Source organism: Sebastes umbrosus, chromosome 11, assembly GCF_015220745.1.
Source record: "Sebastes umbrosus isolate fSebUmb1 chromosome 11, fSebUmb1.pri, whole genome shotgun sequence".
NCBI lineage: Eukaryota > Metazoa > Chordata > Actinopteri > Perciformes > Sebastidae > Sebastes > Sebastes umbrosus.
Genome location: NC_051279.1, coordinates 28,372,862 through 28,391,457, shown reverse-complemented (window position 1 = coordinate 28,391,457; position 18,596 = coordinate 28,372,862). Strand labels below are relative to the sequence as shown.

Here is an 18,596-nt window from a genome sequence, read left to right as displayed (position 1 = left end):
ATTTCCACCTTTCCAGCCTCCCTCCTCTCGAGCATGTGATGACATGGTATCTGACGGAGGGAGCCGATGCTCTGCTCCATACAACAGCATTTGGGGTGATGCTGTCATTCCTAATAGAGACCGTTGGCCTCTGTGGATGGAGACAGCGGTAATTGCTCTCCATGGAGTGTCAGCGTGCCGGCGTGACATGCAGGGACAGGCGGATGACAGCGGCGTCATCAGTCCCGCTCCTCCTCTGCCTCTGCTTTCCACTCGCTGTATATCCCTGCCTGTTGTCTTATTTCATTCCTCTCCTCTCTCTCCCTTTCCTTCCTTTCACCTCGCCATCTTCTCCTCTCTTCTACCCATCCAACATCCAACCACTTGCCTCCCTCTTGTTTACTCACCCGAGGCCTCCCGCTGTCTGTCCCCCCCCCCCCCCCCCCCCCCCCCCCCCCTCTGAGCCTTCACACAGCTCTTGGAAAACAGGCACAACAGCGCCGCAGGAGGTGTGTGTTTGTGAAGCATCTCTGGTCGAAAAAGTCCGCTAGACCTGGGTGTTTTTACACACTAGTTACTCACGCTTTTGTGTGTGCTCATTTGCGTACAATATGTGACTCAGCGGGAGGTGAGAAATGGAGTCACAATGGCAGACGGCAACCTGCACATTTCCCCTCTCCTCAGCTCCTACTTGTTAGCTCCGAGGAGGACAGACTGTGTCACATCTTCCTCTCCTTCCCCTCCTCTCACCTCTTCGCCTCTCCCTTCATTAATTCTTCAAGAGCTGCATATTATTCGTGCACACTCCAATGCTACACTAGTGTCTGGCAATTAGTGGTTTTTATAGGGATAATAATGATGAGCACAGTAATTGTTAATATTTTAAAGAACGTCATCGTGTCGGCTTTACATGCACCGACACAGCATTGGGAGGTTAATGCTCTCTGGAGCGACTGCCATGCAAAACTACAATGGACAAGAGGTGCAGCCTTCTTAACAAGATTTGTGGTTTGGTTCAGTGCTTTATTTAAACCATTCATCCACTTGTGAGACGTGACTACAGGGAAATCGTTTTGAAGCGTCGGGGTAATAGCTGTCATTTATATCCATGACTCACCACCACCTCCAGCGCGCTGAGTGATCGGTGGCGAGAGGCAAGAAGTGAACCTGCTCAATATTTAACCTGTGTTTGGAGTGTTTGCATTGAGCCGCTGCTAGCTGTAGCAACCGGGCAGGCTTTGTTTTGATTGGCTAATGAACCCGGCTTAGTTCATGACAGCTTTAGTAGTTCACACTGTGGGCTGTAAAAATGATCATTCCTGGAGTGGGTTTGGTTGGATTTATAATGTCAGAAGTAGTTGGACTTCCTGAATCACTCATAAAATTTGAAGGGTGGAAATGTATATATTCATCTTCTGGATCCAGTGCTCGATATAAACTTGGAATTTGGAAAAAATGAACATGTATCTACACGCTGACCTGCTGTGCAAGGCTGTAGAGCAACAATTGGAAGTTTCTTTTTGAAAGCAAAGTTTGTGTGCGTCAGAGACTCCACTGAAAGAGGTGAATCAGCCTCGCAAGCGAAGAGAGATATGTAGTCGTGATACACAAGATGGAAATAGCTCTCTCTCATAAATACTCGTATCAACATGGGAGTGGACAAATATGCTGCTTTATGCAAATGTATGTATTTATTTATTATTGGAAATCAATTAACAACACAAAACAATGACAAGTATTTTCCAGAAACCCTCACATATACTGCATTTAGCATAAAAATTATGCTCAAATCATAACATGATAAACTGCAGCCCAACAGGCAACAACAGCTTTCAGTGTGTCAGTGTGCTGACTTGACTATGACTTGCCACAAACTGCATGTGATTATTATAAAGTGGGCATGTCTGTAAAGAGGAGACTCGTGGGTACCCATAGAACCCGTTTTCATTCACATATCTTGAGGTCAAGGGGACCCCTTTGAAAATGGCCATGATTTCATTGCCATAATGTTGCGTAAGTTTGGAGCGTTATTTAACCTCCTTCGCGACAGTCAGACATGGTTGGTACCAATGGATTCCTTAGGTTTTCTAGTTTCATATGGTAGTAAAACTGAGCCCACTACAACCTCCGAAAGATTGATTGGCTTAATGTGTTAAGGAAATGAATGACGTTAAAACAAACTTGCATTAACATATAATTATTGCGTTAACTTTGACAGCCCTAATATACTGTATATATCTTTATTACACGGCTGTGTTGAATACTTGATTCTGATGAGGGCGATGAGAGACCCCTCTGCTTTGTGTCGGGGTCCACCAGCTGCAGCATCGCCCTGTCTGGGATTCTTTCACAACAATGACCGGCTCGCTGTACATTATCCCTTAAGTGGATATGAAATAAGTCTTCTTGCAGTCCCATATTGTCATAAACTTCATCTCTTCGATTAGATTCTTCCTAATTTTTGACAGAGATCTTTTTAGGATCCGTTCTACAATGTTTTCCAGTAAATAGTAAATGGATCCATATTGGTACGGTACTCGTATGGACTTGATTCTCAAACGAGATTATAGAAAAGATCATGACACAATTGTGTCTGTTACTGATAATGGTTTTAAAGTAAAACTGAAACTACTAAAACTTTTTTTGGAGTGACCATATCTATGAAAAACCTGAGTCACTGAGATTTCATATTGAACTTTTGGAAAGGTGAAGTATCTGTGCTGTACTACAGCTCTCCTTCTGTATTCTTGATGCATTTGAGTGAGATTTTTTTTCAGATAAAACAGACTTTCAGCATGGCAATGTTTCCTGTTGCTCCCAAGGGAAGCAACCTTTCCTCCTGCCTTCATGCATGGATAATGTATGAGGGGGGGGGAAAAGGTCGCACTTACCTATGACAGACACGCAGCCCAGCGGGGCTATGAGCGATGCTGGGGCGAAGCCGTAGGCAGCAAAGTTTCCCAGCTCCCCGACACCCATGAGAACCACACCGCTCCACCACAGCACGGAGGTGTAGTAGGGCTTGGAGCCACGCTGAGACTGACGGACGTGGGCATATTTCTGTCAGGAGGAGAGGGAACAGGAACACAAACTCAAACATACACAGATACAGATAAACCTTACATACAGCATTACACTCACACAACTCTAAACACACCATAACACCATCTGCTGATTAGTATTTCATCTCAGAAGAGGCATGACACCAATTAAGCAAATCAATGAGGTGGGAAGCTGTACAAGGCCAACGCAAATGTACACTTCATAATCATTAATAGTTCTATCTTTGCAAGCTTACACCGGCACTTTTTCACATGTAATTGAACACAAGTTGTCACGCCCTCACCATCTGTCTCACACACCCTGCCACAAACACCTCAGTTTCTGCACCTGCATCAAAAGAGTTTTTGCATGTGCTATTACTGTCATCTATAGTGGTTATTTGCATAAAAACACACAATTCAAATGATTGTGAAATAAATTATAGTATTTTTATTTCAATATTTGCCTTGATTAAAAAAACATCTTGTCATAAGTAGTTCTAATTATATATTATAAGTTGCTTAGAGTTTTAGGAAGATAAACAGGTCATATTTCACTCTATTTTATATTGGTGTGAAAACATCTCCTTCAAACAACTGGATTTGACCAAGTTTCTCACCGAAAACTACATTTTACAAGATTACATTTGAACGCATCATGATAACGTTATAATTTACCATCGCCCAGTACTCACTTTTACTGAGTAGAGTCTGAACGCAGCATAATGTAACTCAATGGAACATCGGTTAACGGAGCTCCTTAGCGTCGTGCTGTCAGCAGACGAGCCGGTCTCTTTGATTACTCTGAGCAGCATCATGGCAACAAATTACAATATAATAAGTGTCTGATTAAGTTAGTTGTTCCACATGTTTTAAAGCTTGTTCCTCCACGGCTTATTTTGGATTTACAGTTGTGACAAATTGCAGCTTTATGTCTTCTTCACTCACACTGAAGAACTTCCACATCAGCGACATGTCGTGTGTGTGACGTTACTGACTGTGCCGCTGTGTGCCGACGTACAAACATAACGTGGAGGCTGTACATGTGTGTGTGTAACCGGCAAAAGATCGGATATAAGAGACTGCTGAAAACCGGCCGGCTTCGAACGGCTGCTGATTGACGGTTGATCTCTAGCTGTTAGTTTAGAAACAGTTGATTTATGCAGCAGAGTTTTCTATGAGTGGAGCACGTATTATAAACGTCAATATCGCAGTCTTTCAAGTTCATTTAATTGTGGGAAGCCAAAATCGTGATTATTAATTAATTAATTATATTTAGTTAATAACATCTATTCTCTTGGATCGATTATTTAAAAGTGTGCAACTCAAAAACAATTGCACTTCACTTGAAATAGTGCTGACAAGGCATCAGGGAGCATAATTATGAAGTATTATAATCAGGTCCAGACACAAAGTGCAAACAATTTGCTGTTTGATTACTTTACTGGACACTTTTATTGCTTACCACAAATTTAAAATGAAATAGATGCTTGAACATTCTCTTCTATTCTAATTCAAATAGGCTTTTAATACACAGTCGTGTCTGCCGTCTGCTGCACAACGCCTGCGGTGAACAAGTCAGCAGATCACACAGTCGGTGCCTACGTTCACTCGGATCCTGATGAACACACAGAGAGAGGCAGTCTAGCAGCACTAAGAGAGTAGGAAAAAGAGTCTTTACAGGCATCATGTGCCTGCTGTGTGTGTCTGTTGTACAGCTGGATTCCAGCGCTTCCTACCTGTATGTTGAGTGAAATGCTGATGAGGACGTTCCCACATATGGAGACGATGATTCCCAGGAGATAGGTCTGTGGGAACAAACAGTGAAGAGGCACAAGATTAGGTGACGCTCTACTTGTCACACAACAAATCCAAATACCCCATAATACCCCCTCCAGCTGTCACATCTGTCATTTCCATGACAACCACAGAGACCGCCGTTCCATTGGTGCTCTGTTCAAAGGCCCTAGTGTGTGCTCCTGTGAAACGGAGGCTTCTAGTGTTTCATCATATTAAACTTTCAATTCTCACACACTCACATGCAGTAAAAAGCAACCAGACACAAACACTCCCTCACCCTCTTAACTCTCCCACGATATACGACACCACACAAAGGTCCATGGATGCAGGTTGGTACACACCGTTAGTCACATAAACACCCTGGTCATGACACATATGCAAGGTCTTAGGAGTAGAACTCTGATAATGTAGCGTTGGTTGAAAACGTGGACAAGATTGAAGTGTCACACAGCAGCAAATCAACACGACTATGTGTCTACAGCCATGTTAATGGCTCTGGGAGGCTGTACTTTGGCTCAATGATAAAACATCAGCATGCTAACATGCTTACAATGACAATGCTAAGATGCTTATGGTTGGCAGGTATTTACCATGTCCACCATAGCATGTTATCATGCTAACATTTCCCAATTAGCGCTAAACACAAAGGCATTAGTTTTGCAGGTATTTGGTAAGAAACCAAAGTACTGTGAAAATTACAATTTTGACCTGATGATGGCTGATTAATGGATCGCAAAATTCAGTAGTGCTACATCCTCTGGAGACCGTGAACACGTTCTTATCCCAACTCGTCACATACGGAGGCTTTGTCAGACCCCTCTGCGTCACTTTTTGGTCACAGTAAACATGTGCTTAATGTTGTGAATTAAACAAAAAAACTTGCTTTGGATGAGGCAACAAAACCTCTATAGTTAGGTTTAGGAAAAAACAATATGGTTGGGCTTAAAATTACTAAGTTTTTACAGTGAAAATGTGACTGTTGTGACAATCAGCTGATTGTAAAGTGAAAGTGAAACGTAACGCATGGGACACGAACAGCGGTCTCCTGGATGAAAGCCCTCCCGCTTACCTGGTGTGTCTCTTTTGCTTTATGATACGTAAATCACAGCACTTTCCCTGTGTGTTTACTGTTGCCACAGATGGGTTTACATTGTAGTTATTGGAACGCCCGGTGCGTCTCCTACCGCCGCTAAAGAGTGCCTTGTGGCGGAATGTCTGTATTAAGTTTCATGGCAATCCATCCAATAGCTTTTAAGATTTTTAAGACCAAAGTGTTGGACCGATCTGCCACCCTAGAGCCACGTAGCGTAGCTAAAAAAGAACATAAAGCTCTTCAGAAAAAATGGCTTGCACCATGAGATTCTTGGCCATCTTTTTGTAGCCAACTCTCAGCAGGAATGCATGATGGGTGTTTCAGTGATGGAAAGAGAAGCAGGATCCGTTTGCTTTAAGTGTTTCGAGAATATGCCGGGCTACATTCCCCCCCACTCCCCTCACCCCACCCCCCCATATGCTTGGAAAATTATTGCCAAGAGGGAATTTAATTTTAGGTCATAAACATACCGGTGGCTGTGGGCGGACAAAGTTTACAAAGAAATGAAAGAGCGCCGTGGGGGTGGAATGTGAATGATGAAAACCTAAAGAAAGAAAGTCAATCACTGTAGAAGAAGTAACAGCAGCCGAGCACATCCAAGTATTTATCCCTTGAAGGAGCATTACGAGAGAGAGGGAGGGTAGAGAGAAAAGAGAGACGGGATTGCAAAGACGGGAATTGAAACAAAGAAATAGGAGGCGGAGGAGCTGCTAAATGAGAGGAGGGGAGATAATAATAAAAAGATGGGAAAGAGGACAGCAACAGAGAGGCAATGCTCGGGTTCAGCGGTCCATTCTGCGAGATAAGACGGGCGGGGGGTTATTGTCAATAATATCCATCTGATATTATTGACAATGAGATAAAAACACTGTGGTCAAAGGATACTAGAATGAATAGAGTGTAAATTAATTCACATGGTCTCCGAACACAACAGCTGATTACTATCACGCAATCCACAGGTCGTCTAGCGCTCTGTCAGAGCACATTATTAGACACCTTCAGTGGAAAATATGAATCTTCACACCCCTGAGGGGAAGGAGATGACATTATAAATTACTCTTAAAGTCATTAAGACCAAAGCCTATTCTCTGAACAAGGAGAATAGCCTTCTGCTCTTTCTGTCTGCGTACAGTGAAGCATGCAAAGGATCACCAGACAAAATGATGAAACACAGTTTCTCGTCACCTTTCTTTTAATGAGACCAGCAGTACAACAGGGGCTGCGGTCAAAAAGTCTTTTTTGCTTAAGAAGGTTCATAACGGAGTAAAATGACTCGGAAGTATCTAAGTGGTAGCCATAATTAGAGCTGTTTGAATTCTCTAAATAATAAGGAAAGGTGCTTCAATGCTTCCTTTCTTATCTGATTTAGCATAGGATACACTGGACCATCCGTTACCAAAGGGAAGGAGATAATACCGCCCCACAATTCCTTGCGACGGCCCCTTTTAAAGCGACGCACCATTCTAACAAATGATATGTCATATACTAATCGAGATTCATGTTGAACAAGTAAAAAACAAAACAACAATAACAAATAAAATGAACATATAGCAAACAATAATCAACATAAATAAATATTACGTCCGAAAAGGAGCAGGAAGAAATATACATTTAATGGTTCTACTCCTTCACCATAACTCAAAAAATAATTCAATATTTATCATATAAACCTTTGTGGTAGCCTGTAGGTTATTCCTTTTTTATTTCAGTTCAAACCTTGTTAATGAAGTCATATTTTGCACTGGTTATCCACAGCTATCCACAGGTCAGATAATCCTTTATTATTATTATAGGGCAGCTCCCAAGCTTTGGAACTCCCTCCCACAACTCATTAGACAGTCTGATTCCCTCACCCTATTTCAATCCCGCCTCAAGACCCATCTTTTCTCCTCTGCCTACTCCTAGCCCTCCCTCCCCTTACCCATTTGTCCATGTGTATGCATGACAGTGCGCCTGTGTGTGTCGTTTGTCTGCTGTTTGTCTCACACCGTTTCCCCCCATAGTGTAAAGCGTCTTTGAGTCCTTGAAAAGCGCTATATAAGTTGAATTTATTATTATTATTATTATTATATGTTGTTGTAAAGTGTTCCAGCAGCAGAGGGACTGGCGGTATCTCTCTTTCAGACACCGCGGGTGAAGCAGCCTGTCACTGAAGGAGCTATTTAACAATGGACGGGGCGTCCATGTACCTTTTGTAGTCCATCTTCAGAAAGTTTCTCCACAGTAGACCCGCGTTCCTAACATCCACTGCCATCGCATCATAATTACGGAGCATATAGTGTAAGTGCAGTCGGATTCTCTAAACACCACGGTTGTCTTTTCCTAAGTCCTTCTGAATTCTCCTTCACATCTTTCCTTGACCTCATGACGTTTTCCATCGAGGTCAAGGAAAAGTGGTTAGGAAAAGACATTAGGATGTCATTTTTTTAACTTTTCAACCGCAGCCAGGGTCTCATCCTCAAGTGTGCTTCATCACAGAGGCAAAATATGGGTTTGGAACTGAGTGAGTGAGGAGCAGGTCTGATACTGAACTTCAACACCTCACATCCCACCTGCAGAACTGTTATGTACTTCAGACTTTCACAAACTATCAAACATTTCCTTACTTTAGACTTTTTAAAATATTCTTGTGTAGCACTCTTGCAAGGCTCTTTGAGTGTACAAACACTATTTTATGTTCACTGCAGACACATCAAGATCAACCACATTTCTACTTGTTGGCAGCAACTAAAGTCAACATTTGCACTCAAGACTCAACTTTGGCGCAGCGATGTTTTGGCAGCATGCTAACATGCTCACATGACAATGTTAACGTGCTGATGAGTTAAAGGTGTTGTTTACCATGTTCAACATCTTAGTTTTGCATGTTATTATGCTGATATTTTCTAATTAGCACGGGACACAAAGTACAGCTGAGGCTGATGGGAATGTCATCACATCTGAAGGTATTTAGTCATAAACCAAAGTATTGGACAAAGGGATATTTTGACCTTGGTGCTACAAAAAAACTCAGAGGACCATATAAATATATACATATATTTGCATAAAGCAAGCATAATTGTCCACTCCCATGTTGATAAGAGCATTAAATACTTGACAAATCTCACTTTAAGGTACATTTTGAACAGATAAAAAATGTGTGATTAAGTTGTGATTAATCGCATAAATATTTTAATCGACTGACAGCAACCAAAATCAAAATAAAACAAAAACATAAAATTAAGCGTTTGATCCAAAATTAAATAAAACCCAATGTGGGTGGCTATGGTTACCCAATATTTTCCAGAAAAATACTATGACATGGACTCATTGGACACATGGACATTTGCATCCCTGTTAGGAGTTTAATTAGAGTCTAATTTGCAGTCTTCTGTTTACATTTCTAAACATGACAGGAATACACTATGGCTGATAACAGTTGTTGATGCAACACACCCAGGTCTACTGCCACGGGATATGAAGTCTGAAGAAAAGAACACAGTACACAGTAGAAGTGAGGGAATGAGGAAAGACCTACAGCCCATTTTCAATTAGCGTTGACTTATCTGATCATCACCCATCAGCCCACTTTAATTTAAAACCACTTGTGTTGTACCCTCTTTATAACTACATAACACAGCTCATCACCTCCTCACCAGCCTGATAGAGGTTTTAAGCCCAGTGGATTTGGGTAATTTTAAATTCAAAACCACCACCATACACTCCTCTATTTCACAGTCTGCCGCTATCCTCTCCTCAATTTCTGCTCACCAAGTCTGATGAGTCCACTGACCTGTAACAGGGGTAAACAGGATTTTGACTCCAGTGTGTGTGTCTATGTGTGATGATGGTGCTTGCGGTGCATCGGAGGTAAACAGGATTTAAGAGGAGGAGGTGGGAAGCAGATGGGCAGCTCAATGATGGGGACTGATATCACATCAAGATAAAAAAAAAAACGTGTGTGTGTGTAATGATAGACTCCATCCTCAACTGTTGAAGCAGACAGACAGACAGAGAGAGAGAGTGAGAGGTGGGCTGACTGTGCGGTATAAGAGATGACTACTGTGCTCTGTGGTAATTCATGATCAGACAGGCGGCGTCATCCATCAGGCCAGCTGTGCTCTGTTCACTAAACCAAGATCAATAACCTTGTCAAGCTTTACAGGACAGAGTGTAAGTGGCCCGCTGCTTTGCTGTTACTGCGCCCACGAGGAGGCTGCTGGTTAATGCTGAGAGGGGCCAGGGGGCAGACTGAGGTGTGTGTGTGTGTGTGGTTGTGAGGGAGAAACAGTGTGTTAAGAGAACAAAGCGGTGGATGTACAGCCTGAGGATAGTTTATTCCACAGACTTCACACAGGAGATGTGGCAATTTGAAATGTGAATAGTGAGTCACCTCACCTTTTCATTGGATTCATTCCGACTAAGCAAGTGAAATCGATATAATTACAAAAAATATTTTTTGTTTTGTTTGTTGTGTCAGTGTCGGTGGGAGGGTGCACCCGATTCAACTGTCATCAGGCCATTCAATAAACGTTATCAGTCAGTTAAAAGCAACACGTTGTAAAACTGAATGAAATGTCACGTTTTGAACACAAACAAAAAGGCTTCTTTAGGTTTAGGCAAAAAAAAAACAGTTAAGTTTAGGCAATAAAACTATGACTTCTTTAGGTTTAGGCAACACAAATTACTTTAACGTTAAGGAAAAACATTGTGTTTTGGGTTAAAATAACTACGAACACAAACACAACTACACATTTGTTTCTGTCTATACTGCAGCGCCTGACTTCCGCTTCTGCTCCTGTCATAATAAGTACGGTCGCTAGAGGTCGCTGTCGTGTTCTTTTATACATTCTTTTGGTGATCTACCATGTGAATAGATGATAAAACCTACTAGTGGGTGTAGTAGGCCCCTATCGACCCACATCTATGGGGCTTATAGCAACTGATAACGTCTATTTATAGCCAGACAACAGTCTAATCGGCTGGGAGAGAGAGTCTCTACCCACCGAGGGAGATAAATACAAGAGAGAGTGAGAGAGAGGAAGATAAACAGAGAGAGGGAGAGAGAGAGAGAGAGAGAGAGAGTTTTCCTGTTACAGGAAGAGCAAACAAAGCTGTCGAGACAGGCGAGGCCGGTACACTGGGAGTGCCTTTGGCTTGTGGCTTAGCAAACATTACACACTTTACCTAAGGAAAGCAAGAGACTACACGCCACAAAGCTCCCTGTGTTGCGCTGTACTCGTGTATTTAATATTTTGCCACTGATGTTTTACAGAGCTGAGCATTTTTCTGCTGTTAAACTTCACTGTACTCTAGCTGCATGGGAAAGAGTTCAAGATAAGGCCACTTCAGCTATGCAATGGTGGGAGGTAACTAAGTGCATTTACTTAAACTATTTTGAGGTATTTACTTTATACTTTATGTGAACATTTTCATTTTATGCTACTTTATACCTCACTTCCACTCCAGTTCGTTCATGTTACTGTTAGTTAACTTACTATCTGTAATAGAACTATAATTAGGGATGCACCGATCCAACTTTTTGAGTCCCGATACCGATGGCGATACTTGCTTTCCCAACTTTGTAAAGCATAATGTGACAAATAAATACAAATATAGATAAACATTTACTGAATTGTAATTTACTATTAAAATAATAAATCGTACACTAACAACTTGGTAAAATATCTTCAAAATTAACAGGAATTACATTTCAAGTTTAAACCTTTTTAATGCAGCAACACATCGGTCATCGCTTAAACAGCAATTAAAATTCCATTATATAATGTATACAGTATATAAACATAGAATTGAATTGAATAGATCGGCTCCATTGTCACCGATAGCCCATCCAGCTATTTGAGTCAGTATCGGCCAGATATCCGTTCCAGTATTGGTGCATCCCAGACTATAATAAATGAAACTACCTAGATAGAGTGGTTGAAACTAGCCATAGCACATTAATGCATCAATAAGTATAAACCAATATTATAATATATGTAATAATGCAACACTCAACAGGCGGCATCTAGTGATGAGGTTGGAACCAACTGAAACATCTCCCGTGTGCCAAGCGTGTAGGAGAACTATGGTGGCCGATGCGAAAACATGAAAACGTGAATGGCCTATCAAGAGCCAGTGTTTGGTTTGTCCGTTCTGGGCTACTGTAGAAACATGGTGGCCGGCTCTGTGAAGAGGACCCGCTCCGTATGTAGATGTAAACGGCTCATTCTAAACTAACAAAAACACAATTCTTATTTTAGGTGATTATACACTAAAGAAAACATACTTATTAATATTATATTCCATTTCTGCCTTTAGATCCCCCTAAATATTACACGCTGGTCCTGTAAGTATCGATATTTGGAGATTTTATCCAGTTGTTTTAGGGTGAACTTTCCCTTTACCACTCCAGTGTGTGCGTTTGATGAAGTCTTCTGGGTTGTTCCAGGCCAGCCACACGAGAAAGCTAATTATACCCCAGCTTTCCTTTTAGCTTTGTCAAAACGTAATTAATTTGTTACAAAGTGGGATTCAGTTGCACAAAATGTCACCAGAGAACAATTGACACTAAAGAACTGACAGCTTAACTGGCAAACGATGCAGCGCACAATGACACCGACTCCGAGCGGCACGGTTAAAGTTTTAAATGCTGCTGCCAGAGTCTTAACAAGAAACAGCAATATGACTGCGAGAGTCAGAGGATTGGATTCTTTAACCTGACATCGATACTGATTGTGAGGGAACCAGTCAGACTGTTGTTTTAGTCAGCAATTAAATAAAAAGTCATGATGACAGAAACTCAAACAGGAGTCCAACTGCAGCAGTCAAGCAAGTTTGAATATCAAGAAATGCAAAAGTCAGCAAAAACTCTGGGAACTGCATCGGCACATTCATCATCAACGACACATGTCAAGTTTTGTCCACTGTGTTTACCATCATGTGGTGGAATAACTGTACTTCTGTATCTTTTAAATCAAATTGCAGTCAGTGTATTATGTAAATTCCATTACATAAATGTCAGAGATAAAGTCCATTTCAGTCTCTAGTAATTTCTCCCTGGAAGTTTTTCACCCTCTAGGTACTCATAAGTCATGCAAAACTGAAAATAATGTTTGGTGCATTATAGCACTGGACTGAGCATCAAACCCTGAATCCAAACAAACATGCATGCACACGTTACTTCTGTGTACTTGGGCTTCAACCTAATTTATATTCTTACTGTAACCTTAATCCTGCACCCCACATCTAACCTGATAAGGACATTTATCATCCTCATGTTATACCACACACACACGCAACTCTAGTGACAAGCAATTTGTCACGGGCGTGTACTTGGAACAAAGCAGACTTAAAATTACGGGATCAGAACGCAACACCAAACTCTGAACCCTTCTGCAAAGCATGTATCGCTGCTGCTCTGAATCTAAACTAAAGCTGGAGCAACAGAAGCCGAATAAGGACTGAGGGCACTGATCCTCCTCTTCCTCCTCCTCGCTTTAGGACACTGACCCAAAGACGGACGGACGGACGGACAGACAGATAGACAGCATGGCCCCATTGTGTCCACTGACAATGGGCATCTGTCCCTCCCTGGGATGGGCTGATCTCTGGATGAAGCCTGTCAGTTTCTGCTCCGAGGTGATGGGTACAGAAGAAGCAGAGTCTCAGCTCAGAGACGTAGATGAGCGAGGATGAGAACGACAAAGAGAGAAGGATCGAGATGCACTATTTATTTTGACATTAGGGCTGTCAATCAATTAAAATATTTAATCGCGATTAATCGCAGGATTGTCCATATTTAATCACGATTAATTGCAAATTAATCACACATTTTTTTTATCTGTTCAAAATGTACCTTAAAGGGCAAATATGCTGCTTTATACAAATGTATGTATATACAGTATTTATTATTGGAAATAAATTAACAACACAAAATAATGACAAATATTGTCCAGAATCCCTCACAATACAGAAAACAGACTACCGCCGCCTGCTGCTATGGAGAGTTATTTCATCTCATGCAGGTGCAGAACGTACGTGGTAGTTGGTCGTCGGCTGTAGTCTTTGCGATGTGTTCGAGTGCAACTTTTTGGCCAAGACAAAGGCGATGTGAGGCGACTCAACAGTCGACCTTCGTCGCTGCTAGTTCTTTGATGTCGGTTTGGTGTGTCTGGGCCTCAACAGGTGATCCAACCAATGGGACAATGGGACCTCCCGCAACATCAACATGTTCAGTCCACCAGTGAAAACATTTCCAACTGTGGGAGGCAGTCAAAGTACGAGACAGACAGATATTGTCCCCCTGGATGTCGGGATGTTCTCTGGGATGGTGGGTAGCTGGGACCATTAGCCAGCTGCTCAGGACTCTTACAGTAGATCTATTCTCTCACAACCCACCCATGGGCCATTACTCATTACTTACGCCTCTCACTCCTCCTCTGTTACTCTCTCTCTCTCTCTCTCTCTGTCTGCCCCCCCAGTGGTAATGTCACACAGAGGAAACACACTGACAGAGGAAGATGAGCATGGCGAGAATGTGTGTCTGCATAAGAGTAGGAGGACAGAGGACTGACACACACATAACAGGACATTAGTGAACACACACACTGGAAGAGAAAGACTTTAAAGGGGACATATCATGCTCATTTCCAGGTTCATACTTGTATTTGGGCAGGGCTGGCTCTAGCCCTTTTGGTGGCCCTAACCCTAAACCCGTAAACCGCAACACATATCAGACATCACAATGTTTTTTGTATTTAAATAACTGTATTTATTATAATATAAATAAACAATTGGTCCCTGATATTGTTGGCTTAAAAGTGTTTATTTAGTTTCACTGCAATTTACACTTTTATTAATAAATAAGTGCGGCCAGGCTGATGAAAAAGTGAGAGAAAGAGAGTTACAGGGGTGAAAAGTGTATTTCTTTCTTTCATTCTGTATTTGTTAATTTTAACCTCAATGCAGAAATTGAGGGAGGCTGCCCAGCGGCAACATTTTATTTTTTATTTTATAATTCTTTTTAGAAGGCGACCAGCCCCCTCCAGAAGGTGACGCCCTGGGTGACCGCCTATATGGCCTATATGCCTTAAGCCAGCCTTGAGTTTTGGGTTTCTAATAGAACATGTTTACATGCTTTAACGTTCAAAAAACACATTATTTTTCTCATACTGTCTGTCTGAATATGCCTGTATTCACCCTCTGTCTGAAACGCTCCGTTTTAGTGCCTGTCTCTTTAAGACCCCCTCCTGAAAAAGCCCAGTCTGCTCTGATTGGCTTGCAAGAAAAATATGGTGAACTTTTTCAAAGGTAGTTCTCAAGCCGTGGGTGATAGTATATTAATGAGCCTGCACGTGACATAGGAATGGGAGCCAAATCTGATTGGCTTGTTTAATCACATGTTTTCTGACTGGGTTCTCATATCTCACAGTTTGTGGGTTGGTAGGAACTCCAGATCCCTAAATGTATGTGCACAAGCACTGGAAAAGTGAGTTCTTCCGTGATATATCTATATTACCATGCACAAACAGATTTGCAGATACTCAACTTGAGAGTCCACTTACAAAGTTAAAAGTTCAAAAGAAAGAGAAAAGGGCATTTCAACACAACGACTTAGTCACGATCACTTTAGAAAATAATTGCGACAGGTGCCAACACCGATATATCTCCGTGCTGTCGGGCCTCCTCATCCACACTGAGTGCTCATTACACAAAGAGCTTTAGAGGCCGAGGTTAGATTTTGACTTCCAAGATTTTTTTTTTCTAGACTACCTTAATCTCTTTTTGGATATTAGTGTGTAATGTCCTGCTACAAATTGAGTTTTGTGAGGGAGAGTTCCTGAAAGTTAGTAAAGGAGAAACATCAACACTTTCCTCCTATCTCTTCAGCTCTGAGTGTTGCAGTGAAGCTGAACAGCTGAAACAGGTCCATCATGATTTATATCACACATACAAAGGAAATAACTCACGTACAGTAGAAATGGGCAAAGACACTGGCCTCCAATGACATTTTGGGAAATAAAGAAGGATGAAATTATGTAGGCTACAGATTTTTAGGAAGTATTATGGTTAGGGAAGGAACCAGAGAAATAATCCTCCAAACTTGTGCTAAATTTTGGCGAAGAAAAACTGGCATGGCCATTTCCAAAGGGGTCCCTTGACCTCAAGATATGAATTAAAATGGGTTCCATGGGTACCCACGAGTCTCCCCTTTACATACATGCCCACTTTATGATAGTTTGCAATGTTATGCAAGTGCCTGTGAGGGTTTCTGGACAATATTTGTCATTGTGTTGTTAATTGATTTCCAATAATAAATATATACATACATTTGCATACTTGTCCACTCGCATGTTGATAATAGTATTAAACATGCCATTAACCGCAATTAACTATGGACAATCATGCGATTAATCACGATTAAATATTTTAATCGATTGACAGCCCTAATTATATTCTTCAAATTATGTTTTTAAATTGTCTTCAAATGGCAAAAATGCAATAGATACATACCTCCTCTTATATAAGTTGACATCTACATTAAGTGATTTACCATGAAGTGGAAAAAGTCTCTTCAATTGAACTGTCTGATCAAAGAGTTGAAGTTGGTTTATCTCACAATACATTCATGGTTTGATCAATATTAAGTATTAATCTATTCCACAATCTCTATAATCAATAATCACCTATCAGCCAAGATAACTGTGTTGGCTATGAACACGTTTCCCCTTTAGACTACCTGTTAGACTACCTGTTAGACTACCTGTTAGACTACCTGACTGTACAGTCTGAGAGTTAAACCAACTCACCCGCAGTGGGTTCTCCATGATCTCCCCGCTGTGAGCCTGAGGCGAGGTCAGATCCGTAGTATGTGGAGAACTTGAATTCGCCATGTTTTCCTTCTCGTTTAATAAGGACATAACGTTTATTAGAGACTCTCTTCACATCTTTGACATCGCTGTTATTCCAGCTCACCCCATCCCGTGCATCATCCTGGTCCCGTGTCACTTCACTGGCGCTCAGCAGGAAAAGTTCCTCATTGTTGGCGGATCAGGAGTTTGTGCTGACTTCAAGTGCGGTCGGAAAAATGGAACTTTTCAGTCAACCATGTGGGGTCGGCCTACTGTTTCTATCTTTTAAATGATATGTTAATTGGATTATTTTTGGGGGGTGGATTGCAATTAAGAATGAACTGCATCAAAATCTTTTCTACTGCTCGGAGAACAGAGAGTACATTTTACAAGGTGGGCCCTTATATATATTACATATATATATATATATATATATATATATATATGTGTATATATATGTATGTATGTATGTATGTATGTATATATATATATATATATATATAAAAAATAAGGAAGAATCTGGCGTTATGATACGTATCATGATACAGGGGTGACATGTCAATATATTGCGATACTGTAAGAAAGGCAATATTTTGCAATTTATTTTTCAAATCTAATTTCAGGAAAACTGTCATAGTATAAAGACACACCGCCATATGCATGAAATCTGAATTTAAAAAAAAAATCACTTTGTGAAATGGCTACTATATGGACCAAAATTACATAATTACAATTGGACTCCACAAGAGTCTAAGCTTTACAGTCATACCCAATTTATGCAACATATTTTGAAGTCAGAGGTCAAGGGACCCCTTTGAAAAGAGTTGAGTGTTATGCAGCCTCCTTCAAGACAAGCTAGTATGACATGGTCCCAATGGATTCCTTAGGTTTTTCTAGTTTCATGTGATGCCAGTATTTATTTAAGTATTTTAGTAGTAGGTATTTTTTTTTTATTATTTTCTTGTCCTATTTATCAATTTTCTATTTCCTTTATCTCCTGACTTACTATTTCTGTTAATATCAAGGTGTATTATAGATATTTCCTCTGTATTGTCAATCATTTTAACTTTAATCATCTATAGTTTAGAATATATTTTTTGTGGTCGGCTGTGGTTGTTTGTGTGTTTTGTTTTTTGTTGGTATTGAGTGTTGTTGGGCAAAACGAAATCTTTTCACTGTACAGTTACTGTTTAAGTCATCAGTGATAATCAATAAAAAAAACCTTCTGAAAGAAAGAATGAACTGCATCAACACATAACTTAGTTTCTAGACCCACATTGTTTACATTCATTGTGCGACTCCTCTGATATACGACATTACGAGGTGCACTTGAAGGCAGCATATGCGAACAGGTGCAGCTCCTGTTGCGCGTCATGTGCAGAGCTCTCCAGCGCAGGTAACCACATACTGGCGTGATGAACTAACACTTATCTTCCTGAAGTTAAGAAAGAACCCCCCCCACCCCAAACACTTCCCAGACTTGACTTTGGGTACCAGCGTCTCTAGTCGGTGTTAAACACGACGCCACCTGCTGGCCACATCCAGGATAACAGAGAAATCTGCCTCCACACACACATCTGATTTGAAAAGAGCCACATGATGGCTGATGATGATGATGATGTTGTCACCTACAGGCAACAGGTGTTTCATTGTGTATGAATCTGCTAATTTATTACCATCCACTCCTCATCAGCAGCTGAAAGGGAGATAGAAGATGGATCATCACAACAAGGCCGGCTACATCAGGAGGACAGCATCTGATCTCCATTCAGTCTAGGTCCAGCTGTGTGGGGGTTCGTCCCGGTCAAAGGGCTCATGAGCTGAGACACATTGTTGTGTCTTTTTATTGGA

The 18,596-nt window shown here is 41.2% G+C and overlaps 1 protein-coding gene across 1 annotated transcript in view; it reads right to left on the bottom strand.

Moving 5' to 3' along the window:
* The window catches only part of LOC119496906 (NIPA-like protein 2), a 32,094-nt gene extending 15,135 nt beyond the window's left edge, over window positions 1-16,959 (bottom strand). The window contains exons 1-3 of the mRNA XM_037784569.1: window positions 16,704-16,959; window positions 4,760-4,828; window positions 2,871-3,039 (exon numbers count right to left, since the gene is read on the bottom strand). Coding sequence (XP_037640497.1) covers window positions 2,871-3,039; window positions 4,760-4,828; window positions 16,704-16,814 — 349 coding nt within the window. The 5' untranslated portion in view covers window positions 16,815-16,959. The remainder of the gene's footprint in view (window positions 1-2,870; window positions 3,040-4,759; window positions 4,829-16,703) is intronic.
* Window positions 16,960-18,596: the final 1,637 nt, after the last annotated feature.